Source organism: Coregonus clupeaformis, unplaced genomic scaffold (assembly GCF_020615455.1).
Source record: "Coregonus clupeaformis isolate EN_2021a unplaced genomic scaffold, ASM2061545v1 scaf0056, whole genome shotgun sequence".
Classification (NCBI taxonomy): domain Eukaryota; kingdom Metazoa; phylum Chordata; class Actinopteri; order Salmoniformes; family Salmonidae; genus Coregonus; species Coregonus clupeaformis.
Window position 1 is genome coordinate 830,398 of NW_025533511.1, and position 27,925 is coordinate 858,322.

Below are 27,925 nucleotides of genomic sequence, written 5' to 3' on the forward strand. Positions count from 1 at the left end.
TCTGGCAGTGTTGCTGCACCTAAAGGAGTTAATACAGGATGAGTAATTGAAGATATTTAAAGGTATCTGAGTGGATTGGTCACAGTTTGAGGATGAGAAGCGGTATCTTCTGCCTCACTCTGTTGTACCTAGCTACAGTCTCTCTGTATAGGGAACAGATGATATATATATCCTTCTCCATATAGTGTAGGTTTTCTATATGTATTCTGTCTATCTAAAGATGTAATATACTGCAACTAAAACACAAAATATTCAGTGTGAAAATAGATAATGTAGTGTTCTTGTCTAAGTCACTCTATAGTTGCTGAAGCACTGTTGTTCTGGTTGTATACAGTTCCAGTCCACACAGACGCCCACACAGACACAGACATGATAATAATATAATATGTACACAACACATATCCTTATCTATTTGTCTTTCTCTCTGGAGCGCACACACACACACATACACTGTTTTGTTTTGCTATCCTTGTGGGGACCAAATAATTGATTCCCATCCAAAAATCCTATTTTCTCTCTCCTAAACCTAAATCTAACCCTAACCCTAACCTTAACCTTAACCTTAACCTTAACCTTAACCTTAACCTTGACCTTGACCTTGACATTGACCTTGACCTTGACCTAACCATAACCCTAATCCTAACCCTACAACTATACCTAAACCCTAACCTTAATTCTAACCCTAACCCTAAACCTAACCCCTAAGCCTAAAATAGCATTTTTCCTCGTGAGGACCAGCAAAATGTCCCCACTTGTCAGAATTGTCCTTGTTTTACTATTCTTGTGAGGACTTCTGGTAAACGAAAACACACACAGACACTCTCAGTCTTTCCTTCTTTAGCTGGTGTCTATATTTAGTGAGACTGAGCACACCCAGTAGGCTGCTGATGAATGGAGGCCTGTGCCCTCACAGGAAAGGAGCCGGGGGTGGGGGGCATTGCGGGTCGCATGGCGGGATAACAAACATGTATCCACTCCACCACGGCTCTGTCTCTACTCCGTCCGGACAACAACATCACCGTAGACGGTTCTCCCTGCACACGGCTGACTTACTGTTCATCTTCTTCTATTTCTCCTGTATTTTTCTTCTACTATACGATATTTCAGGGTTTCCCAAACTCGGTCCTGGGGCCCCCCTGGGTGCACGTTTAGATTTTTGCCCTAGCACTACACAGCTGATTCAAATAATCAAAGCTTGATGATGAGTTGGGTATTTGAATCAGATGTGTAGTGCTACGACAATAAACTAAACGTTCACCCAGGGGGGCCCCAGGACCGAGTTTGGGAAACCCTGCTTTATTTTATATTATACAACGGGTGATTCTAATCCTGAATGCTGATTGGTTAAAACCAAATTCCAGCCAGTGTCTATTCCACAAGTTACCACCAGCTAAGTCGATGACGTTAAAATGTCTATTTACTCTGTTCCATCTGACTGCGCAATTCACTGTCTCATCAGCCCAGCCAGGCAATTTATAAACTTGATCTCCACTATAAAAAGCATCTAGACATTATCTCAAATTTCCTTTAGACTAACATTTAGTTTTCAATGGCGGAGATTTGTATAAACCTTGTTGTCTGTCTCTCCAACATTTTTAACATTGTTTCAATATTCAAATTCGATCTCCAGCTGTCCCATAGCAATGAAAGTGTCGGGAGTCGGGACGAGACAGACAGGCAGGCAGCGTTTCTCAGCCAGTCTAAATCACAAATCAGCTGGCATCATTTTTATGGCTATATACAAAGACATTTAAATTGAAAAAAGGTCAAACGAAACAAAGTGCAGCTAGTTTGCAGTCTTTCTAGCTTCAGTCTGAAGTGATTATGTTAACTGTGTTGTTGGCTAGCTCCTCTGAACAACAGTGTCCCGACAAGAGAGCACATTTTCTATGCCAGGAGAAATCGCGACTCATTAGCTCATTGTTATGGATGTGTCCAAATAAATGTCACTACAAAACAGCAAATGCAAATGCTGCTACTCTTGTTATTCTGGCTGCACTGTTTGATGTGACTGTAAGTTAGCCGTAGTTGGCAATGGAACATTTAGAACGAACGACTGGGTCACGTCCATAGATACAGAACGGGGCGGCAGGTAGCTTAGTGGGTAAGAGCGTTGTGCCAGTAACCGAAAGGTCGCTGGTTCTAATCCCCGAGCCGACTAGGTGAAAAATCTGTCGATGTGCCCTTAAGCAAGGCACTTAACCCTAATTGCTCCTGTAAGTCGCTCTGGGTAAGAGCGTCTGCTAAATGACGTAAATGTAAAAGACTTAACGACTGGGTCGTGTCTCTGGCAACCGAACCGATAGAACAAAAGACCAGCCGGCTTGGGTAACAACCCTAGATTTGTGTTGGTGCTGTTTCTATATATTGTAGTTCTATATATTGTATTTTATATATATTGTATTTCTACATATTGTATTTTTTATATATTGTATTTCTATATATTGCATTTTGTAAATATTGTATTTCTATATATTCCATTTTGTATATATTGTTGGTAAATATATTATTGTGGCCTCAACTGGAGAGGAATGTAGTGTCTAACCTACCAGTGGAAGACTATTGTTCCAACAAGAGGCCTACAACTATCTCTCCACCCTCTCTCTGTCCTTACTACCCTACCCACTCTCTCACTCTACTACTACCCCTCCACCCTCTCTCTGTCTCTACTACCCCTCCACCCTCTCTCTGTCTCTACTAACCCTCCACCCTCTCTCTGTCTCTACTAAACCACCCTCTCTCTGTATCTACTACCACTCCACCTTCTCTCTGTCTCTACTACCCCTCCACCCTCTCTCTGTCTCTACTACCCCTCCACCCTCTCTCTGTCTCTACTACCCCTCCACCCTCTCTCTGTCTCTACTACCCCTCCACCCTCTCTCTGTCTCTACTACCCCTCCACCATCTCTCTGTCTCTACTACCCCTCCACCCTCTCTCTGTCTCTACTAAACCACCCTCTCTCTGTAGCTACTACCCCTCCACCCTCTCTCTGTCTCTACTAAACCACCCTCTCTCTGTCTCTACTACCCCTCCACCTTCTCTCTGTCTCCACTACCCCTCCAGCCTCTCTCTGTCTCTACTACCCTTCCACCCTAGGTCTGTCTCCACTACCCCTCCACACTCTCTCTGTCTCTGCTATCTCTCCACTCTCACTCTGTCTATAATACCCCTCCACCCTCTCTCTGTGTCTATTACCCCTCGACCCTCTCTCTGCATCTACTACCCCTCCACCCTCTCTTTATCTCTACTACCGCTCCACCCTCTCTCTGTCTCACTAACCCTCCACCCTCTCACTGTCTCTACTACTCCTCCACACTCTCTCTGTCTCTGCAACCCCTCCACCCTCACTCTGTCTCTCTTCCTCTGTCTCACTAACCCTCCACCTTCTCTCTGTCTCTACTACCCCTCCACCCTCTCTCTGTCTCTACTACCCCTCCACCCTCTCTCTGTCTCTACTACCCCTCCACCCTCTCTCTGTCTCTGCTAAACATCCACCCTCTCTCTGTCTCTACTACCCCTCCACCCTCTCTCTGTCTCTACTACCCCTCCACCCTCTCTCTGTCTCTACTACCCCTCCACCCTCTCTCTGTCTCTACTACCCCTCCACCCTCTCTCTGTCTCTACTAAACATCCACCCTCTCTCTGTCTCTACTACCCCTCCACCCTCTCTCTGTCTCTACTACCCCTCCACCCTCTCTCTGTCTCTCCTACCCCTCCACCCTCTCTCTGTCTCTACTACCCCTCCACCCTCTCTGTCTCTACTAAACATCCACCCTCTCTCTGTCTCTACTACCCCTCCACCCTCTCTCTGTCTCTACTACCCCTCCACCCTCTCTCTGTCTCTACTACCCCTCCACCTTCTCTCTGTCTCTCCTACCCCTCCACCCTCTCTCTGTCTCTACTAAACATCCACCCTCTCTCTGTCTCTACTACCCCTCCACCCTCTCTCTGTCTCTACTACCCCTCCACCCTCTCTCTGTCTCTACTACCCTCCACCCTCTCTCTGTCTCTACTAAACATCCACCCTCTCTCTGTCTCTACTACCCCTCCACCCTCTCTCTGTCTCTACTACCCCTCCACCCTCTCTCTGTCTCTACTACCCCTCCACCCTCTCTCTGTCTCTACTAAACCACCCTCTCTCTGTATCTACTACCCCTCCACCTTCTCTCTGTCTCTCCTACCCCTCCACCCTCTCTCTGTCTTTACTACCCTTTCACCCTCTCTCTATCTCTACGTGTGTGTGTGAGTGTGTACCTTGTTATTTGTGTGTGTGTGTGTGTGTGTGTGAGTGTGTGTGTGTGTGTGTGTGTGTGTCTGTGTGTGTGTGTGTGTGCTGTGCAGAGGGGGATTATGGACTGGCCGTGGGCGGCTGCTGCCGGTAGAAACTCTCTGAGCCCCAGCCGCTGCAATCCCACTCTTTCTTATGTGCTGAGCTAACAAACACAAACACACACAATCTGCCTATGCCCAGTAGAACCCCCAGGGAGCTCAGGCTTGGCAATCGATGGGTGAACGGATATATATGGTCCATGTGCCCACGAAGCTGTAACTTAGGTCTCTCCTGGTCTTATACTGCAGTATTCAGCAACCTGATAACATGGTATTACTACACACACACACACACACACACACACACACACACACACACACACAGACATAGACACGTACACACACACACACACACAGAGACACACACACGTCTGCAGAACAGTGTTTATAAGCCAGGCCACTGCATTTCCATCCCATTTCCTCATCTGGTCCTGTTTTGATAAAGCAGCCATTAAGTTTTCAATAGCTCCTGAGAGCCATACTGAATATTGGCCATTACTGCAGCAGCCTCCCTCTCCTCTGCTGCTCAAATCAATACTGTAGTGTACAGTATGTGTGTGTGTCTGTCAGTGGAGGCTGGTGAGAGGAGATATAGGAGGACGGGCTCATTGTAATGGCTTGAATGGAATTAATGGAACGGAGTCAAACATGTAGTTTCCATGTGATTGATACTGTTCCATTAATTCCATTCCAGCCATTACAATGAGTCCGTCCTCCTATATCTCCTCCCACCAGCCTTCTCTGGTTTGTGTGTGTGTGTGAGGGGGGGGGGTATTTTCTACTGACATTGATATGGTTTCATGCTGCTATAACATGTTTTTACTCCAGTATGAAAGCTGACAGTTTGTTCTGTTTTGTTGTTCTCTTCCAGATTGACTTGGAGCCTGAGGGGAGGGTGTACGTCATCATGGACTTGTCTGGATCATCTAGTGAAGGTAAGGCCAGATGTGAGCTGTGAGCTGTTATAGTAACAGAGATGACTGAGTCTGCATTACACTGAGGCACAGCTCTCTCTCTCTCTCTCTCTCTCTCTCTCTCTCTCTCTCTCTCTCTCTCTCTCTCTCTCTCTCTCTCTCTCTCTCAATTTAAGGGCTTTATTGGCATGGGAAACGTATGTTAACATTGCCAAAGCAAGTGAAGTAGATAGTAAACAAAAGTGAAATAAACAATAAATATTTACAGTAAACATTACACTCAGAAGTTCCAAAAGAATAAAGACATTTCAAATGTCATATTATGTATATATACAGTGTTGTAACAATGTGCAAATAGTTAAAGTACAAATGGGAAAATAAATAATCATAAATATGGGTTGTATTTAACATTGGTGTTTGTTCTTCACTGGTTGCCCTTTTCTTGTGGCAACAGGTCACACATCTTGCTGCTGTGATGGCACACTGTGGTATTTCACACATTATACAACGGGTGGGTCTAATCCTGAATGCTGATTGGTTAAAACCGCATTCCAGCCGGTGTCTATTCCACAAGTTACCACCAGCTAAATCTATGACGTTAAAATGCCTATTTACTCTGTTCCATCTGACTGCGCAATCCACTGTCTCATCAGCACAGCCAGACAATTTATAAACTTGATCTCCACTATAAAAAGCATCAAACTTTATCTCACATTTCTTTTAGACTAACATTTAGTTTTCAACAGTGGAGATTTGTATAAACCTTGCTGTCTGTCTCCGACATTTGCAACATAGTATTGAATGTGTCAGGACGAGACAGACAGGCAGGCAGCAGTTCACAGCCAGTCGAAATCATGAATCAGCTGGCATCATTTTTATGGATATATACAAAAAAAATGTCAATTGAAATACAAAAGGGAAAATAAACATAGAGGGGTTGGGTCTGTCCAAGGGGGTGAGTATGTCCAAAGGGGTGGGTGTGTCCAGTCAGAAGGCTACATCACACTCACATATATATTATATATTATACATATTACTGCCTCCTTTCTTCTCTACTCTTTCTTTATCTCTCTCATTCTCTCTCTCCTTAATTGATAATCATTGTTACATCAGGAAATTGACAATTATTATTTCCTTTGACTGTTAGTAGCATGAGTGACTCATTTGAAAGTAGGAATAAAAAGCTGTCAACATGGCCACTATTGGTCTGACTCTGTCAACATGGCCACCATTGATCTGACTCTGTCAACATGGCAACCATTGGTATGTCTCTGTCAACATGGCAACCATTGGCCTCCTCTGTCAACATGGCAACCATTGGTCTGCCTCTGTCAACATGGCAACCAATGGTCTGTTCTCTGTCAACATGGCAACCATTGGTCTGTCTCTGTCAACATGGCAACCATTGGTATGTCTCTGTCAACATGGCAAGCATTGGTCTGCCTCTGTCAACATGGCAACCAATGGTCTGTTCTCTGTCAACATGGCAACCATTGGTCTGTCTCTGTCAACATGGCAACCATTGGTCTTTCTCTGGCAACATGACAACCATTTGTCTGTCTCTGTCAACATGGCAACCATTGGTCTTTCTCTGGCAACATGACAACCATTGGTCTGTCTCTGAGTGAAGAACAAAAGAGGAGAGAGAGGGAAAAGGAGAGAGAGATGGAGAGAGAGAGAGAGAGAGAGAGAGAGAGAGAGAGAGAGAGAGAGAGGTGTAGAAAGAGATGTAGAGAGAGAGAAAGGATAGGGAGAGAGAGAAATGATAGGGAGAGAGAGAAAGGATAGGGAGAGAGAGAAAGGATAGGGAGAGAGAGAGGTGAAGTAGAGGTAGAGGGAGAGAGAGAGAAAGAAGGGAGTGTGAGCAGCTTGTTTTGTACTAAAGGAGCTGGCAGGCATCTGTGACGAGACTCACTGGCTGCCTGCCTCCCGTCAGTGCTGGTCTACATCAGCAGGCCCTTAAACACACGTACACATACATACACACACACACATGCAGGGAGAAAGCACAAATGAGTCACAGGCAGTCAGTTAGTAAGTATAGGTATGTAGAGTTTTAGAATGATAGAAAAGGAAACGGACGTATTTATACCATGTTCTGTTGTGAAAAGGATACTTTTCTCAGGTTCAGCTTTGAAAGCAGTAACTTGCCACAGAGCCAGCCACTATTAACCCAAATCCAGTAACCACTTATCCTTTCTTCATCTGAAACACTTTCTAACCTCACTATCTTCACAGATCAGATCAGGTTTTAAATGATGAAGCCATTCTGCATGGGTATACATTTATAATATATCATAAGTGAAGCTATGACCTTACCTAGTAGATACACTATACAGTATATACAAAAGTATGTGGACACCCCTTCAAATTTGTGGATTAACTATTTCAGCCACACCGTTGCTAAAAGGTGTATAAAATCGAGCACACCGCCATGCAATCTCCATAGACAAACATTGGCAGTAAGAATTGCCTTACTGAAGAGCTCAGTGGCTTTCAACGTGGCACCGTCATAGGATGACATCTTTCCAACAAATCAGTTTGTGAAATTTCTGCCCTGCTAGATCTGCCCTGGTCAACTGTAAATGTTGTTATTGTGAAGTCGAAACATCTAGGAGTAACAACGGCTCAGCCATGAAGTGGTAGGCCACACAAGCTCACAGAACGGGACTGCCGAGTGCTGATGCGCGTAGTGCGTAAAAATCGTCTCTCCTCGGTTGTAATACTCACTACCGAGTTCCAAACTGCCTCTGGAAGCAACATCAGCACAATAACTGTTCGTCTGGAGTTTCATGAAATGGGTTTCCATGGCCGAGCAGCCGCACACAAGCCTAAGATCACCATGAGCATTGCCAAGCGTCGGCTGGAGTGGTGTAAAGGTCGCCGACATTGGACTCTGGAGCATTGGAAACGCATTCTCTGGAGTGATGAATCACGCTTCACCATCTGGCAGTCCGACAGACGACTCTGGGTTTGGCGGATGCCAGGAGAACGCTACCTGCCAAAATGCGTAGTGACAACTGTAATGTAGTCCCGTGTAGCTCAGTTGGTAGAGCATGGTGTTTGCAATGCCAGGGTTGTGGGTTCGTTTCCCACGGGGGACCAGTAATAACAATAAAAATGTATGCACTCACTAACTGTAAGTCACTCTGGATAAGAGCGTCTGCTAAGTGACTAAAATGTAAAGTTTGGTGGAGGAGGAATAATTGTCTGGGGCTGTTTTTCATGGTTCGGGCTACGCCCCTTAGTTCCAGTGAAGGGAAATATTAACGCTACTGTCACGAACAGAAGAGGACCCAAGAGCGCAAGTTCAAATTCAGAGTTCTTTATTCAAGGTTACAGGCGGGAAGAGGAGTCCCAGGGGTGTCAGGGGTCTTTCAGGGTCCTCCTGTGGGTACCTGTGCTCCGGGGGTCACCAAATGTCCGGGGGTGTCCAGTCCAAGTGCTTAGTGTGTGTGTTCCCCAGTGATGGAGCGGCGTATCGGGCTGAGGGTGGTGAAACGTCTGGGCACGCTCATCTGGTGGTCGGAGACCTGGGGGAACACACACACACAACAGCAATATGAATGGCAGGCAGAAGTACAGATCAGGGCTGGGCAAATATCGTGGTGAGAGACAGAAGGCAGAAACGAGTTACCGGAGGGGCTGAAGATCGGAGAGTAGTCGAGGTCCAGAAGGCAGGTTGGGATAGACGGGGCAGTAGAACAAGGAGGCAGTCAAGAAAGGATCGGTATCACAAACAGGAGTCAGAGCGCAGACAGGCAGGTTACTGGTCCGGGTTTGAAGACGATCTGACAGGGCTTGGCTGAAAACCAGGGCTTGATATACTGGGAGAGGTAGTGGGGAAATGCAGTTCAGCTGGCAGAGTAATTAGAACAGAGTGAGGCAAGGTGAGGATGGTGAGTGGGAAATGCAGTGCAGCTGGCCAGGTAACAAGAGCAGAGCAGGGCAGGTGGAGCTAGTTAGGCTGAGTAGAGAGAGGGAGGTGAGCAGAGTGGAAGATAATTGAATGCAATTAATGTTGCTACCAGGGAGAGAGAGTGCTCATGACAGGACCCCCCCTCCAAGGGACGGCCCCCAGAAGTCCCAAGAACAACATCATGCCGGGAGGGTGGAGGGGAGCAGGCGGCGGGTCAGAACTCCTCCGAGCGGTCAGTGAATCTCCTCATCCTCAGAAGGAGCTGGAGGGTCACGGTCGGGGAGACAGGACAGGCACTGAGACAGGAGCAGGGCGGGCCGGACGGCTAGGAACCCCTCTTGGACGGCCCCTACGGATTGCAGGCTGATCAGGATGTAGTCGGTGGAAGTCAGTGATAAGGGTCCGGTCCACTATCCTCCTGGCCGGGATCCAGGTCCTCTCCTCTGGACCATATCCCTCCCAATCAACGAGGTACTGGAGACCCCTACCCCTTCGCCTAGAGCGGAGCAGCCGCCGGACGGTGAAGACAGGACCGCCATCTACGAGGCGCGGAGGAGGTGGCGCCGGAGCTGCAGGGACCAGGGGACTTTCATGGACCGGCTTGACCTTGGAGACGTGGAAGGTGGGGTGGACCCGCATGGAAGCGGGCAACTGAAGTCGGACCGCCGTTGGACTGATGACTTTCTGCACAGGAAAAGGACCAATGAAGCGAGGGCCAGCTTTCGTGATACAACCCGCAGCGGCAGATCCCGGGCAGACAGCCAGACCTTCTGACCAACCCGGTAAGTAGGTGCTGGGGTCCTCCGTCGGTTGGCACCGACGGCGTAGCTGGTTCCAGACTTCAGGAGCACAGTGCGAGCCTGGGCCCGGAGTGCGGCGGCAGCGGCGGGCATACGCAAGAGCAGACGGACAGGTGGCATCCGCCTCCTGGCTGGCAAACAGTGGAGGTTGATACCCGTAGACACACTGAAAGGGGGAGAGCCCGGTGGAGGAACTGGTGAGTGAATTATGGGCATATTCCACCCAGAGCAGGTGTTGAGCCCAGGCCCGGGGATTTTGGGAAGCCACACACCTCAGTGCCTTCTCCAGCTCCTGGTTCATGCGTTCAGTCTGGCCGTTTGACTGCGGGTGGAATCCAGACGATAGGCTGGCGGTGGCCCCAAGGAGATGACAGAACTCCTTCCAAAAGGTTGCTGAGAATTGCGGGCCCCGGTCTGACACTATATCCTGGGGTAGGCCATGGATACGAAACACATGTTCCAGGACCACCTGGGAGGTCTCTTTAGCAGAGGGTAGTTTGGGAAGGGGCACGAAGTGGGTCATCTTACTAAAGCGGTCAACAATGGTAAGGATGACTGTGTGTCCGTCAGAGGGCGGAAGGCCCGTAACAAAGTCCAGTGAAACGTGGGACCAGGGCCTCTTGGGTATGAGTAGGGGTTGCAGCAACCCAGCAGGAGGCTGGTTGGGAGTCTTGTTTCGGTTACAAGTGGGACAAGCTCGGATGAATTCTCGGACATCCCGTCTCATCCCCGCCACCAGAACCGCTGGCGGACCAGATGAAGGGTGCGAGTGATGCCGGGATGACAGGCCAGACGGGATTCGTGCCCCCACTGAATCACAGGTGACCTGAGATTTGCTGGAACAAACAGACGGTTGGGGGCGCTGGTGCTTGGACCTGGCTGGTCCCGAAGAGCCTCCATGACCTGCTTCTCGATCTCCCAGGTGAGGGCCGCTACGACCAAGTGGCTGGGAAGAATGGGAGCTGTCATGGCGGTGGTCTCGTCCTTCTGAAACATCCGGGGAAAGAGCATCAGGTTTGATGTTGCGAGATCCCGGGCGGTAGGAGAGCGTGAAATTGAAGCGCGTAAAGAACAGAGACCACCGCTGTTGACGGGAGTTCAGCCTCCTGGCTGTTTGGATATACTCCAGGTTCTTGTGGTCTGTCCACACTACGAATGGTTCCTTTGACCCCTCTAACCAGTGCCGCCATTCTTCAAGGGGCGAGCTTGACAGCCAACAGCTCGCGGTTCCCAATGTCGTAGTTGCATTCGGCAGGGGTTAGCCGACGGGAGTAGAAGGCACAGGGGTGCATCTTGCCATCCTCAGCTGCTCTTTGAGAAAGCACTGCACCCACTCCCACGTCCGAAGCATCTACCTCCACCACAAACTGCCTTGCTGCATCTGGCATCTGGAGGATGGGAGCAGAAGTGAAACATGTCTTGAGGATATTGAAGGCCTTATCAGCAGCTGATGTCCATTGGTACGGTTGTTTAGTGCTGGTTAGCGCCGTGAGGGGTGCAGCCACTGTGCTATAGTTTCTGATGAATCTCCTATAAAAGTTGGCAAAGCCCAGGAACTGTTGCAACTTCTTCCGAGACTCAGGAACTGGCCAGGAAGTGACAGCCGACACCTTCGTGAGATCCATCTGAATGCTGCCCTCGGTCACCACATACCCCAGGAATGAAACGGTCTTGGCATGGAACTCGCACTTCTCTGCCTTCACGAAAAGAGAGTTCTCCAGCAGGCGGCGCAGGACCAACCGGACGTGGTGCGTGTGTTCTGACAGAGTCTTTGAGAATATTAAAATATCGTCAAGGTACACAAATACGAACGTATTTAGCATGTCCCTGAGGATATCATTCACTAGGGCTTGAAAAACTGCTGGGGCATTGGTGAGGCCGAAGGGCATGACGAGATATTCATAGTGGCCGGTTGGTGTGTTGAACGCTGTCTTCCATTCGTCTCCCTCCCTCATCCGCACCAGATGGTAGGCATTGCGAAGGTCCAGCTTAGTGAATACAGTGGCTCCCTGCAGCAGTTCGAAGGCAGACGAAAGTAAGGGGCAGTGGGTAGCGATTCTTAACCGTGATGTCGTTCAGACCCGGTAATCTATGCATGGACGAAGAGAACCGTCCTTCTTGCCGACAAAGAAGAATCCCGCTCCTGCGGGGAAGACGACGGTCTAATTATCCCGGAGGCAAGAGAGTCATTAATGTAGTCCTCCATGGCCTTTCTTTCCGGGGCTGACAGTGAATACAGACGACCCTTGGGAGGTGCTGTGCCAGGCAGGAGATCAATCGCGCAGTCATAGGGTCTGTGTGGGGGTAGAGATGTCGCCTTGGATTTGTTGAACACCTCTTTCAGGCTGTGGTAACAGGCCGGAACATTGGATATGTCGGAGGTAGCGCTAGATCCTTCCCGGTGAACGGGCAGGGTGGCCCCCTTAAACAGGTCTGGTGACAACTCCTTCCCCACTCACGGACTGTTCCTGTCTCCCAGTCGATGTGGGGGTTGTGCTGACGGAGCCACGGGTATCCAAGAATGAGTGGTTGGCCAGGTGAGTGTAGGAGGTGAAACTGGATGGACTCCTGGTGGTTTCCTGACAGCAGGATTGTCACAGGGGCGGAGATATGAGTGACAGTGCCAAGATGATGCCCATCCAGGGCTCGTGCAGGAATGGGTTGTGTCAGTTGATGATGGTTCACGCCCAGTTGCTGTGCAAGCTCAGGGTCCATGATGTTTGCTTCGGCTCCGGAATCCACAAGGGCGGCCAATGTATGAGTCTTGTCAGAAAGCTGAAGGCGGAGATGAAGCAGGGTCTTTCGGATGGAGGGAGACTGAAGGCTTGTTGAGCTCACCCGGATCTCCCCTACACCTGGTGAGCTGCGGCTTTTGCCGGACAAGTAGCGACACGGTGATTCTCGCCACCACAGTAGAGGCAAAGGTTGGAGCTTAGACGGCGCCGACGCTCCTCGGGAGTCAGAGAGGCACGGCCAATCTCCATGGGCTCAGGCTGATTGAGTTGGCTATGGGACTTGACAGGCAGGGGCTGGACAGAAGCGGTATCGACCCGAGTACGGATGGCAGGTTGACTGAGACGGCCCTTCTCCCTCCTCCGGGTCTGTATACGGCGGTCAATGCGAACGGCAAGGTCAATGGCGGCATCAAGCGTTGAGGGCGGGTCATGGGAAACAAGCTCGTCCTTGATATAGTCCGCCAGGCTATGGAGGAAGGCTTGCACCAGTGCCTCTGGGTTAACGAGCTTTGACTGGCCAGGGTACGAAAGTCAATGGAGAAGTCTGCCACTGTCCGATTGCCCTGACGGATGGTGAGCAGAGCTTGTGACGCTCGGCTGTTGGCGAGCCTAGGTCAAAGACCTTTAACATCTCCTCCTCAAAGGCACTGAAGGAGGCACAGGCTGGGGTTTGCCGGTCGAATTCCGCCGTTCCCCACAACCGAGCTCGACCGGTGAGATGTGTGATGACATACCCCACCTTGGCTCCCTCTGTTGAGAAAGTCCTGGGCTGTAGTGCAAACTGGATTCGGCAGCTGCTCAAGAATGGTCTTACTTGCTTCTGGTTGCCATCAAAACGTTCCGGGTTCCCAATCCTTGGTTCAGGAGCGTGGGGATCTGGTGGCAGCACTGCCGGGCCTGCAGCATTGGGACCTCCAGCGGAGGGATGAAGGAGTATCGGTGGTACAGGAACAAAAGGACCAGGGGGGGTGCAGGTGGAGTAGCCGGGCTTGAGAGTAGTTGCAGGGCTTGGGCTAGCTGTTGTTGCTGCAGTTGGAACTGTTGTTGCTGCTGGTTGAATAGCTGGAGAAGGGGAAGCGATGTCGCCAGCCATCCGATTTATGTCTCCCTCAGAGCGTTCCAGTCGCTGTAGGGCAGTCCTCTCTGGCTCTTCCTCCATCGTGGTCAGGGGAGTGCGCTGGGTCCATGATGGTCAGATCGTTCTGTCACGAACAGAAGAGGACCCAAGAGCGCAAGTTCAAATTCAGAGTTCTTTATTCAAGGTTACAGGCGGGAAGAGGAGTCCCAGGGGTGTCAGGGGTCTTTCAGGGTCCTCCTGTGGGTACCTGTGCTCGGGGGTCACCAAATGTCCCGGGGGTGTCCAGTCCAAGTGCTTAGTGTGTGTGTTCCCCAGTGATGGAGCGGCGTATCGGGCTGAGGGTGGTGAAACGTCTGGGCACGCTCATCTGGTGGTCGGAGACCTGGGGGAACACACACACACAACAGCAATATGAATGGCAGGCAGAAGTACAGATCAGGGCTGGGCAAATATCGTGGTGAGAGACAGAAGGCAGAAAGCGAGTTACCGGAGGGGCTGAAGATCGGAGAGTAGTCGAGGTCCAGAAGGCAGGTTGGGATAGACGGGGCAGTAGAACAAGGAGGCAGTCAAGAAAGGATCGGTATCACAAACAGGGAGTCAGAGCGCAGACAGGCAGGTTACTGGTCCGGGTTTGAAGACGATCTGACAGGGCTTGGCTGAAAACCAGGGCTTGATATACTGGGAGAGGTAGTGGGGAAATGCAGTTCAGCTGGCAGAGTAATTAGAACAGAGTGAGGCAAGGTGAGGATGGTGAGTGGGAAATGCAGTGCAGCTGGCCAGGTAACAAGAGCAGAGCAGGGCAGGTGGAGCTAGTTAGGCTGAGTAGAGAGAGGGAGGTGAGCAGAGTGGAAGATAATTGAATGCAATTAATGTTGCTACCAGGGAGAGAGAGTGCTCATGACAGCTACAGCATACAATGACATTCTAAATGATTCTGTGCTTTCCAACTTCGTGGCAACAGTTTGGGGAAGGCCCTTTCCTGTTTTATTATGACAATCCCCCCCGTGCACAAAGCAAGGTCCATACAGAAATGGCTTGTCGAGATCGATGTGGACGAACTTGACTGGCCTGCACACAGCCCTGACCTCAACCCCGAACACCTTTGGGATGAATTGGAACGCCGCCTGCGAGCCATGCCTAATCCCTGCAACAATGTTCCAACATCTAGTGGAAAGCCTTCCTAGAAGAGTGGAGGCTGTTATAGCAGCAAAGGGGGGACCAACTTTGTAATGAGATGTTTGACGAGCAGGTGTCCACATATTGTTGGTCATCTAGTGTATGTGCTGGAAGGGCTCTTTGCATCGCTGGGCTACAGAACTAGAAGTGCTGCATTACAGTTCCCATCATTCAGTAGTGCATGGATTCATCCGTTGTCATAGTAGGAAAACTAATGGAGGATGGAAGTGGGCTCTTTAGTGCATTCTGGGAGAGTGAGGCAGAACATATTGCTCCCTCCAATGCACCATGAAGATGTAATCTGCTGGGTTAATTTGTTTGTTATGATAAGTCTCTCTCCATCTCTCCCTCCATCTCTCTCTCTCTCAGAGAAAGAGAAAGAGAGAGTTGGGACGAGTTACAGGAATACAGGAAATGCTTCTCACTTCAATAAAAGCTGTTCTATCCTACTTTACTCAATTTCTCCAATGTTCTCCCTCTTTCTATCTCTTTCTCTCTCTCCCTGTAACCGCCTGTCTGTCCGTCCGTCTGTCCAACTGTCTGGGGTAAAGCCTGTGGATGCCAAATGACCTGCTGTCTCTAGGCATAGTGCACACTGATCTTCAAGACTGGCTCAATGGTGCTATTCTGACTGACACCAGCACATGCAGTCCTCCTCCTCACACACACACAGTGGGAGGGGTCTGGGTGACGATGAGAGGCAAGCGACTACAGATGTCTTCAACACGCGATAGGCCTAGGCGCTATTGGGCTTCATCCTGTCAAACCTAACCTCTTAACACTATGACGGTCAGGACAAAGCGCAGAAAGCATATTTATTGAGTTGTGTACAGGCCAGGGATATGTTGACAGCTCAGAGCTAAGGGTGTGTGTATATACAGTGAGGGGAAAAAGTATTTGATCCTCTGCTGATTTTGTATGTTTGCCCACTGACAAAGACATGATCAGTCTATAATTTTAATGGTAGGTTTATTTGAACAGTGAGAGACAGAATAACAACAAAAATATCCAGAAAAACGCACGTCAAAAATGTTATAAATTGACAAGGGTGTGTGTATATACAGTGAGGGAAATAAGTATTTGACCCCTCTGCAAAACATGACTTAGTACTTGGTGGCAATCACAGAGGTCAGACGTTTCTTGTAGTTGGCCACCAGGTTTGCACACATCTCAGGAGGGATTTTGTCCCACTCCTCTTTGTCCCACTCCTCTTCTCCAACTCATTAAGGTTTCGAGGCTGAGATTTGGCAACTCGAACCTTCAGCTCCCTCCACAGATGTTCTATGCGATAAAGGTCTGGAGACTGGCTAGGCCACTCCAGGACCTTAATGTGCTTCTTCTTGAGCCACTCCTTTGTTGCCTTGGCCGTGTGTTTTGGGTCATTGTCATGCTGGAATACCCATCCACGACCAATTTTCTCATCTGACCACAACACTTTCACCCAGTTCTCCTCTGAATCATTCAGATGTTCATTGGCAAACTTCAGACGGGCCTGTATATGTGCTTTCTTGAGCAGGGGGACCTTGCGAGCGCTGCAGGATTTCAGTCCTTCACGGCGTAGTGTGTTACCAATTGTTTTCTTGGTGACTATGGTCCCAGCTGCCTTGAGATCATTGACAAGATCCTCCCGTGTAGTTCTGGGCTGATTCCTCACCGTTCTCATGATCATTGCATCTCCACGAGGTGAGATCTTGCATGGAGCCCCAGGCCGAGGGAGATTGACAGTTCTTTTGTGTTTCTTCCATTTGCGAATAATCGCACAAGCTGTTGTCACCTTCTCACCAAGCTGCTTGGCGATGGTCTTGTAGCCCATTCCAGCCTTGTGTAGGTCTACAATCTTGTCCCTGACATCCTTGGAGAGCTCTTTAGTCTTGGCCATGGTGGAGAGTTAGGAATCTGATTGATTGATTGCTTCTGTGGACAGGTGTATTTTATACAGGTAACAAGCTGAGATTAGGAGCACTCCCTTTAAGAAAATCAGCAGGAGATCAAATACTTTTTTCCCTCACTGTATATATATATAGATAGTATATTAGAGTGTGTGTATATATATATAGATAGTATATTAGAGTGTGTGTATATATATATACATATATATATATATATATATATATATATATATATATATATATATATATATATATATATATATATATATATATATATATATATATATATATATATATGTATATATATATATGTGTGAGGAATCAACCCAGAACTACATGGGAGGATCTTGTCAATGATCTCAAGGCAGCTGGGACCATAGTCACAAAGAAAACAATTGTTAACACACTACGCCGTGAAGGACTGAAATCCTGCAGTGCCCGCTAGGTCCCCCTGCTCAAGAAAGCACATATACAGGCCCATCTGAGGTTTGCCAATGAACATCTGAATGAGTCAGAGGAGAACTGGGTGAAAGTGTTGTGGTCAGATGAGACCAAAATCGAGCTCTTTGGCATCAACTCAACTCGCCATGTTTGGAGGAGGAGGAATGCTGCCTATGACCCCAAGAACACCATCCCCACAGTCAAACATGGAGGTGGAAACATTATGCTTTGGGGGTGTTTTTCTGCTAAGGGGACAGGACAACTTCACCGCATCAAAGGGACGATGGACGGGGCCATGTACCGTCAAATCTTGGGTGAGAACCTCCTTCCCTCAGCCAGGGCATTGAAAATGGGTCGTGGATGGGTATTCCAGCATGACAATGACCCAAAACACACGGCCAAGGCAACAAAGGAGTGGCTCAAGAAGAAGCACATTAAGGTCCTGGAGTGGCCTAGCCAGTCTCCAGACCTTAATCCCATAGTAAATCTGTGGAGGGAGCTGAAGGTTCGAGTTGCCAAACGTCAGCCTCGAAACCTTAATGACTTAGAGAAGATCTGCAAAGAGGAGTGGGACAAAATCTCTCCTGAGATGTGTGCAAACCTGGTGGCCAACTACAAGAAACGTCTGACCTCTGTGTTTGCCAACAAGGGTTTTGCCACCAAGTACTAAGTCATGTTTTGCAGAGGGGTCAAATACTTATTTCCCTCATTAAAATGCAAATCAATTTATAACATTTTTGACATGCGTTTTTCTGGATTTTGTTGTTGTTATTCTGTCTCTCTGTCAGATGGCGACAGTGAAATGCGGTAGGCGAAGTCACACGCAGGACACAGAGCTTACTGGAAACCGTATTTTAATCGAAAGTAACCAGTGAAAAAACAATCTCCAAACATCGGAGGAAACAAACAACCCGCACACGAACACTGCCGATGACGCAAACAATAACACACAACACACAATGCACGACAGTGGGTTAAATAGGGAATACAATACAACATAATGGGGAACAGGTGTACACAATCAGGACACAACAAGTCAAACACCGAAACATAGATCGGTGGCAGCTAGTACTCCGGGGACGACGAACGCCGAAGCCTGCCCGAGCAGGGAGGAGGAGCAGCCTCGGCTGATTCTGTGACACTCTCACTGTTCAAATAAACCTACCATTAAAATTATAGACTGATCATGTCTTTGTCAGTGGGCAAACATACAAAATCAGCAGGGGATCAAATACTTTTTTCCCTCACTGTATAAGGGTGTGTATATGTATAGACTATAGTGATGATGTTCATCAGATTCAGTGACATACTGAGTAGGCCTATTCCATCTGACATACCAGTATAGTACAGTATGATAACGGTATGGTACAATGCAGTATGATAACAGTATAGTGCAGTATGATAACAGTGTAGTACAGTATGATAACAGTGTAGTATAGTATAGTACAGTATGATAACAGTATAGTATAGTACAGTACAGTATGATTACAGTATAGTATAGTACAGTACAGTATGATAACAGTATAGTACAGTACAGCATGATTACAATATATTATAGTACAGTACAGTATGAGTACAGTGTAGTTAAGTACAGCACGGTATGATTACAGTATAGTATAGTGCAGTACAGTATGATACCAGTATAGTCCAGGACAGTATGATAACAGTATAATACAGTACAGTATAATAACAGTATGTCACAGTACATTGCAATAAATGTGTAGTATAGTACAATATGATAACAGTGCAGTATAGTACAGTATGATACCAGTATAGTCTAGTATGGTATGATATCAGTATAGTACAGTACAGTATGATTACAGTATAGTATAGTGTAGTATAGTATAGTATAGTATAGTATAGCACAGTACATTATGCTTACAGGATAGTATAGTACAGTATGATTACAGTATAGTATAGTACAGTACAGCACGGTATGATAACAGTATAATACAGTACTGTATGATAACAGTATGTTACAGTACATTGCGCAATGTACTGTAACATACTGTTATAATAAAGTACTGTATTATACTGTTATCATACCGTGCTGTACTATACTATACTGTAATCATACTGTACTATACTATCCTGTAAGCATAATGTACTGTGCTATACTATACTATACTACAATATACTATACTATACTGCAATCATACTGTACTATACTATAATGTGATCATACTGTACTGTACTATACTGCTATCATACTGTACTGTACTATACTGATATCATGCCATGTAGTATAGTGCAATATGATAACAGTGTAGTATAGTACAATATGATACCAGTAAAGTCTTGTACAGTATGATAACGGTATGGTACAGTACAGTATGATAACAGTATAGTACAGTACAGTGTGATGACCATATAGTGTAGTATAGTATGGTATGATAACAGTATAGGATAGTACAGTATGATAACGGTATGGTACAGTGCAGTATGATAACAGTATAGTACAGTACCGTACAGTACAGTATGATAACACTATAGTACAGTATGATAACATTGTAGTATAGTATAGTACAGTATGATAACAGTATAGTATAGTACAGTACAGTATGATTACAGTATAGTATAGTACAGTACAGTATGATAACAGTATAGTACAGTACAGCATGATTACAATATATTATAGTACAGTACAGTATGAGTACAGTGTAGTTTAGTACAGCACATTGTGATTACAGTATAGTATAGTACAGTACAGTATGATATCAGTATAGTATAATACAGTACAGGATGATAACAGTATAGTGCAGTACAGTATGATAACAGTATAATACAGTACAGTATAATAACAGTATGTCACAGTACATTGTGATAACTGTGTAGTGTAGTACAATATGATAACAGTGCAGTATAGTACAGTATGATACCAGTATAGTCTAGTATGGCATGATATCAGTATAGTACATTACAGTATGATAACAGTATAGTACAGTACAGTATGATAACAGTATACTACAGTATGATTACAGCATACTATAGTATAATGACAGTATAATACAGTACAGTATGATAACAATACAGTATAGTATATGACAGTACAGTATGATAACTGTATAGTACAGTACAGTATGATCACATTATAGTATAGTACAGTATGATTACAGTATAGTATAGTGTGGTATAATATAGTATAGTATAGTATAGTACAGTACAATATGATTACATTATAGTATAGTACACTACAGTATGATAACAGTATAATACAGTACAGTATAATAACAGTATGTCACAGTACATTGCGATAACTGTGTAGTATAGTACAATATGATAACAGTGCAGTATAGTACAGTATGATACCAGTATAGTCTAGTATGGCATGATATCAGTATAATACAGTACAGTATGATAACAGTATAGTACAGTACAGTATGATAACAGTATACTACAGTATGATTACATCATACTATAGTATAATGACAGTATAATACAGTACAGTATGATAACAATACAGTATAGTATATGACAGTACAGTATGATAACTGTATAGTACAGTACATTATGATCACAGTATAGTATAGTACAGTATGATTCCAGTATAGTATAGTGTAGTATAGTATAGTACACTACAATATGATTACATTATAGTATAGTACACTACAGTATGATAACAGTATTGTATAGTACAGTACTGTATGATACCATTATAGTACAGTACGGTATGATAACAGTATAGTACAGTACAGTACAGTATGATAACAGTATAGTATAGTACAGTACATACGCCCAGCTATGTGTTGTGTTATTTCCTCCTGTTAGCTTGGAGGCTAATGGGTTGATTGTAGATGGCAGGGCCTGTTGTCCCCCTTCTCTCCTGTTAGCTTTGAGGCTAATTGACTGATTGTAGATGGCAGGGCCTGTTGTCCCCCTTCTCTCCTGTTAGCTTTGAGGCTAATTGAGTGATTGTAGATGGCAGGGCCTGTTGTCCCCCTACTCCCCTGTTAGCTTGGAGGCTAATGGATTGATTGTAGCTGGCAGGGCCTGTTGTCCCCCTCCTCTCCTGTTAGCTTGGAGGCTAATGGATTGATTGTAGCTGGCAGGGCCTGTTGTCCCCCTACTCTCCTGTTAGCTTGGAGGCTAATGGATTGATTGTAGCTGGCAGGGCCTGTTGTCCCCCTACTCTCCTGTTAGCTTGGAGGCTAATGGATTGATTGTAGCTGGCAGGGCCTGTTGTCCCCCTCCTCTCCTGTTAGCTTTGAGGCTAATGGATTGATTGTAGCTGGCAGGGCCTGTTGTCCCCCTCCTCTCCTGTTAGCTTGGAGTCTAATGGTGATTGTAGCTTGCAGGGCCTGTTGTCCCCCTCCTCCTCTGTTAGTTTGTAATGTCTCCTCCTCCTTCCAGGAAAACGGATAATTAGCCAATGAGTGCAGTCTCTGCTAGTAACCCCACCATTCCTGAATACAGTCAAAGAGCTTCTCATTCAGCTGCCCACCAAAGGCAAAACACAAACAAACCCGCTAACCTGACAGTGAAAACCAAACAGACATAGATACATTCAGCACATACAGCTTTCTTGTTTGTTTATTGTCTATTTAGAGGTGAGGAGAGCCCGTTTGTTTTAGCTTGCTAAACCTACTGGGTACAGCTTTGTGTCAATAAGGGGGCCAATGATATCTTGGTCCATTACAGTACTACGGTATTTTAGAGTTTGTTTACGTTTAACATAAGCATCAAAACTAGGCTACACAACACATTCCTAGGGGTATGGGTTTGGGGTCGATTTGGGACTGGCCGTCTGTCTTGACTTGCTGGCCTGGAGGTGAATGTTGTTGAGGAGAGGCAGGTCTACAATACTGTTATGTGTGTAGCCTGTGTGTGTGTGTGTGTGTGTGTGTGTGTGTGTGTGTGTGTGTGTGTGATGTGTATGTAGCGTGCGCGTGTGTGTGTGTGTGTGTGTGTGTGTGTGTGTGTGTGTGTGTTTGTGTGTGTGTGTGTGTGTGTGTGTGTGTGTGTGTGTGTGTGTGTCTGTGTGTGTGTGTGTCTGTGTGTGTGTGTGTCTGTGTCTGTTCTATGTGTCTGTGAAAGATACAGGGACACTAGTGTTTACTCATCACTATGAAAGTGACAGTCCCAGACATAGGCAAGCTTAACCTGGGAAGCTCTCCACACACACACACACACATACACACAGACACACAGACACAGACACACACACACAACACACACACACATGCTAGCACATGTCTATTAGCATGTCTCTCTGTCTCAGCTCTCTCTCTCTCTCTCTCTCTCTCTCACTCAATTCAATTTCAATTTCAATTCAATTTCAATTCAATTCAATTTAAGGGCTTTATTGGCATGGGAAACATATGTTAACATTGCCAAAGCAAGTGAAGTAGATAGTAAACAAAAGTGAAATAAACAATCAAAATGAACAGTAAACATTACACTCAGAAGTTCCAAAAGAATAAAGACATTTCAAGTGTCATATTATGTCTGTATACAGTGTTGTAACAATGTGCAAATAGTTAAAGTACAAAAGGGAAAATAAATAAACATAAATACGGGTTGTATTTAACATTGGTGTTTGTTCTTCACTGGTTGCCCTTTTCTTGTGGCAACAGGTCACTAATCTTGCTGCTGTGATGGCACACAGTGGTATTTCACCCAGTAGATAAGGGAGTTTATCAAAATTGGGTTTGTTTTCAAATTCTTTGTGGATCTCTGTAATCTGAGGGAAATATGTGTCTCTAATATGGTCATACATTTGGCAGAAGGTTAGGAAGTGCAGCTCAGTTTCCACCTCATTTTGTGGGCAGTGTGCACATAGTCTGTCTTCTCTTGAAATCTAGGTCTGCCTACGACGGCCTTTCTCAATAGCAAGGCTATGCTCACTGAGTCTGTACATAGTCAAAGCTTTCCTTAAGTTTGGGTCAGTCACAGTGGTCAGGTATTCTGCCACTGTGTACTCTCTGTTTAGGGCCAAATAGCATTCTAGTTTCCTCTGTTCTTTTGTTAATTCTTTCCAATGTGTCAAGTAATTCTCTTTTTGTTTTCTCATGACTTGGTTGTGACTAATTGTGTTGTTGTTGTTGTCCTGGGGCTCTGTAGGGTCTGTTTGTGTTTGTGAACAGAGCCCCAGGACCAGCTTGCTTAGAGGACTCTTCTCCAAGTTCATCTCTCTGTAGGTGATGACTTTGTTATGGAAGAATTGGGAATCGCTTCCTTTTAAGTGGTTATAGAATTTAACGACTATTTTCTGGATTTTGATAATTAGCGGGTATCGGCCTAATTCTGCTCTGCATGCATTATCTGGTGTTTTCGTTGTACACAGAGGATATTTTTGCAGAATTCTGCATGCAGAGTCTCAATTTGGTGTTTGTCCCATTTTGTGAATTATTGGTTGGTGAGCGGACCCCAGACCTCAAAACCATGAAGGGCAATGGGTTCTATAACTGATTAAAGTATTTTTAGCCAGATCCTAATTGGTATGTCAAATTTGATGTTCCTTTTGATGGCATAGAAGGCCCTTCTTGCCTTGTCTCTCAGATCGTTCACAGCTTTGTGGAAGTTACCTGTGGCGCTGATTTTTAAGCCGAGGTATGTATATTTTTTTTGTGTGCTCTAGGGCAACGGTGTCTAGATGGAATTTGTATTTCTGGACCTTTTTTGGAACACCATTATTTTTGTCTTACTGAGATTTACTGTCAGGGCCCAGGTCTGACAGAATCTGTGCAGAAGATCTAGGTGCTGCTGTAGGACCTCCTTGCTTGGTGACAGAAGCACCAGATCATCAGCAAACAGTAGAAATTTGACTTCAGATTCTAGTAGCGTGAGGCCGGGTGCTGCAGACTGTTCTAGTGCCCTCGCCGATTTGTTGATATATATATGTTGAAGAGAGTGGGGCTTATGCTGCATCCCTGTCTCACCCCACGGCCCTGTGGAAATAAATGTGTGTGTTATTTGTGAATTTTAACCGCACACTTGTTGTTTGTGTACATGGATTTTATAATGTTGTATGTTTTTCCCCCATCACCACTTTCCATCAATTTGTATAGCAGGCCCTCATGCCAAATTGAGTCGAAAGCTTTTTTGAAATCAACAAAGCATGAGAAGACTTTGCCTTTGTTTTGGTTTGTTTGTTTGTCAATTAGGGTGTGCAGGGTGAATATGTGGTCTGTCGTACGGTAATTTGGTAAAAAGCCAATTTGACATTTGCTCAGTACATTGTTTTTTCTGAGGAAATGTACGATTCTGCTGTTAATGATACTGCAGAGGATTTTCCCAAAGTTGCTGTTGACTGTATCCCACTGTAGTTGTTGGGGTCAAATTTGTCTCCACTTTTGTGGGTTGAGGTGCTCAGTCCTTGGTTCCAAATATTGGGGAATATGCCAGAGCTGAAGATGATGTTAAATAGTTTAAAGTATAGCCAATTGGAATTTGTTTATTTAGAATACCATCTCTTCTCTCTCTCTCTCTCTCTCTCTCTCTCTCTCTCTCTCTCTCTCTCTCTCTCTCTCTCTCTCTCTCTCTCTCTCTATCTCTCTCTCTCTATCTGTCGCTCTCTCTCTCTCTCTCTCTCTCTCTCTCTCTCTCTCTCTCTCTCTCTCTCTCTCTCTCTCTCTCTCTCTCTCTCTCTCTCTCTCTCTCTCTCTCTCTCACACACACACACACACACACACACACACACACACACACACACACACACACACACACACACACACACTCACTCTTTCTTTATTTGTATGTTTCTCCTTGTGTCTTTAGACTGTATATCCTCTCACGTTGTCATTCTCTGTATCTCTGTCTATGTTGTTGCTTCAGTCCAGGTGTAAAACAGAGATTTTATAAACACACACTGAGACTGCCGGCTGCCGCTGTAGGAGACCATCCTTAAAGTGATGTTGTGTAAAATGAGACATTCCATGGAAGCTGAGAGGCTTGTTTTAGAGAATGTCTCTCTCTCTCTGAGCCCTTGAGTATCTGTACTCTCCCATTCTCAAACACAGAGGGTGAAACAGGAAGAGCCCTATGTTGAGGAGGTCATGTGACCAGAGAGCTCGAGAGCTCATGTGACCAGTAGGGCTCCAAGGCTGTGTCCCAATCGCCTGGTGAAGCTTCCTCTCCTCCTCTCCTTTCCCTCAGAGCTACCACTGAAACCTTGACAGATGATGGAGACCTTTTCTTACACATTTTGATCGTTGTCCCTCTGGGGATTAATACAATTAATTGTGTTTGCATGTTTTATTAATACCAATCAGCAGAAACAGCAGTAGAATATATAATGAGATAATAAAAATAAGATTACAAATGGTACAATTTGGATATGACAGTGTGTGAGAAATAGAAAGGTTTATGATAGACCATAGGAACCCCTTAATAAAGTGAATTGAATCTTGTGTATTGGCAGCCATGATGGGAAGGAGATTAGGGAAGGACACCTTGTAAACAGTATGTAGACTATTTGATGTTTTCCTGGGCGTGGCAGTTGTAATTATTTTTGAATGGCTTAGTAGGCAGGTATGTGATGTCCCACTCTAGTTAAACTGCCCTTAGCTGCTATAGCCCTGTCCAGGGTGAATAGTAAGGAACACATTGAAATCAGTGGAGGTTGTGTACTGATGACTCTGAGATGAAGAGGACAGTAGCAGCAAGGCTAGGTCAGACGCCAGATATTTTCCAGCTCACATGGAGACCAGCTGTGCAAGCTGTGTACCTGCCAGGGCATCGCCTGAAAATAACTCACTTTAGCTGGGCTTGATTAGCACCTCACACCAACTGCCCTGATGGCTACACCACCTGCCCTGATGGCTACACCACCTGCCTTGAAGGCTACACCACCTGCCCTGAAGGCTACACCACCTGCCCTGAAGGCTACACCTCCTGCCCTGAAGGCTACACCACCTGCCCTGAAGGCTACACCACCTGCCCTGAAGGCTACACCACCTGCCCTGAAGGCTCACACCACCTACCCTGAAGGCTACACCACCTGCCCTAAAGGCTACACCACCTACCCTGAAGGCTACACCACCTGCCCTAAAGGCTACACCACCTGCCCTGAATGCTACACCACCTGCCCTGAAGGCTACACCACCTGCCCTGAAGGCTACACCACCTGCCCTAAAGGCTACACCACCTGCCCTGATGGCTACACCACCTGCCCTGAAGGCTACACCACCTGCCCTGATGGCTACACCACCTGCCCTGAAGGCTACACCACCTGCCCTGATGGCTCACACCACCTGCCCTGAAGCCTACACCACCTGCCCTGAAGGCTACACCACCTGCCCTGAAGCCTACACCACCTGCCCTGAAGGCTACACCACCTGCCCTGAAGGCTACACCACCTGCCCTGAAGGCTACACCACCTGCCCTGAAGGCACACACCACCTGCCCTGAAGGCTCACACTAGGTCAATGCAATGAGAAAAGTGTCCCATTACTCCACTGTGTCAACTCTCCTCTGTAAATACTTCCTACACCTTCTCTCCCCTTCTCCCTCTCTCTCTCTCTCTCTCTCTCTCTCTCTCTCTCTCTCTCTCTCTCTCTCCCTCCTCATCCCCCTCTCCCCTCCCTGTTAGTCCAGAGTGAAAGAGTGAGCGACTCCACAGCAGCATTTCCAGGCCTGTGTGGTCCAGATGGCTGGTTAGATAACTGAGTGCTGTTGTCTTTGACTGTGATTGTCATTAGATTCCCCAGCGGTGGCTGTCTGAGATCCTCACTCACAAGGCTCAACCTCACACCCTAACACACAGGATACCTTTGATGTTCACAGAGAGCTGTCCATCCAGGCCTTGTCGTGCTTTCACTGTGAACTGCTTACACTGTCCTTCAAATACCTGTGTTCACCATCTCACCTACAGTCGTGGTCAAAAGTTTTGAGAATGACACAAGTTTTGGTCTTCACAAAGTTTGCTGCTTCAGTGTAATGAGATATTTTTGTCAGATGTTACTATGGTATACTGAAGTATAATTACAAGCATTCCATAAGTGTCAAAGGCTTTTATTGACAATTACATTAAGTTTATGCAAAGAGTCAATATTTGCAGTGTTGACCCTTCTTTTTCAAGACCTCTGCAATCCGCCCTGGCATGCTGTCAATTATCTTCTGGGCCACATCCTGACTGATGGCAGCCCATTCTTGCATAATCAATGCTTGGAAGTTGTCAGAATTTGTGGGTTTTTGTTTGTCCACCCGCCTCTTGAGGATTGATCACAAGTTCTCAATGGGATTAAGGTCTGGGGAGTTTCCTGGCCATGGACCCAAAATGTCGATGTTTTGTTCCCCAAGCCACTTAGTTATCACTTTTGCCTTATGGCAAGGTGCTCCATCATTCTGGAAAAGGCATTGGTCGTCACCAAACTGTTCTTGGATGGTTGGGAGAAGTTTCTCTCGGAGGATGTGTTGGTACCATTCTTTATTCATGGCTGTGTTCTTAGGCACAATTGTGAGTGAGCCCACTCCCTTGGCTGAGAAGCAACCCCACACATGAATGGTCTCAGGATGCTTTGCTGTTGGCATGACACAGGACTGATGGTAGCGCTCACCTTGTCTTCTCCGGACAAGGTGTTTTCCGGATGCCCCAAACAATCGGAAAGGGGATTCATCAGAGAAAATGACTTTACCCCAGTCCTCAGCAGTCCAATTCCTGTACCTTTTGCAGAATATCAGTCTGTCCCTGATGTTTTTCCTGG

The 27,925-nt window shown here is 46.4% G+C and overlaps 1 protein-coding gene across 1 annotated transcript in view; it reads left to right on the top strand.

The window, feature by feature from the left end:
- LOC121556241 (protein kinase C epsilon type-like) overlaps positions 1–27,925 on the top strand; it is a 179,248-nt gene that overhangs the window by 97,531 nt on the left and 53,792 nt on the right. The window contains exon 2 of the mRNA XM_041870138.2: positions 5,202–5,265. Coding sequence (XP_041726072.2) covers positions 5,202–5,265 — 64 coding nt within the window. The remainder of the gene's footprint in view (positions 1–5,201; positions 5,266–27,925) is intronic.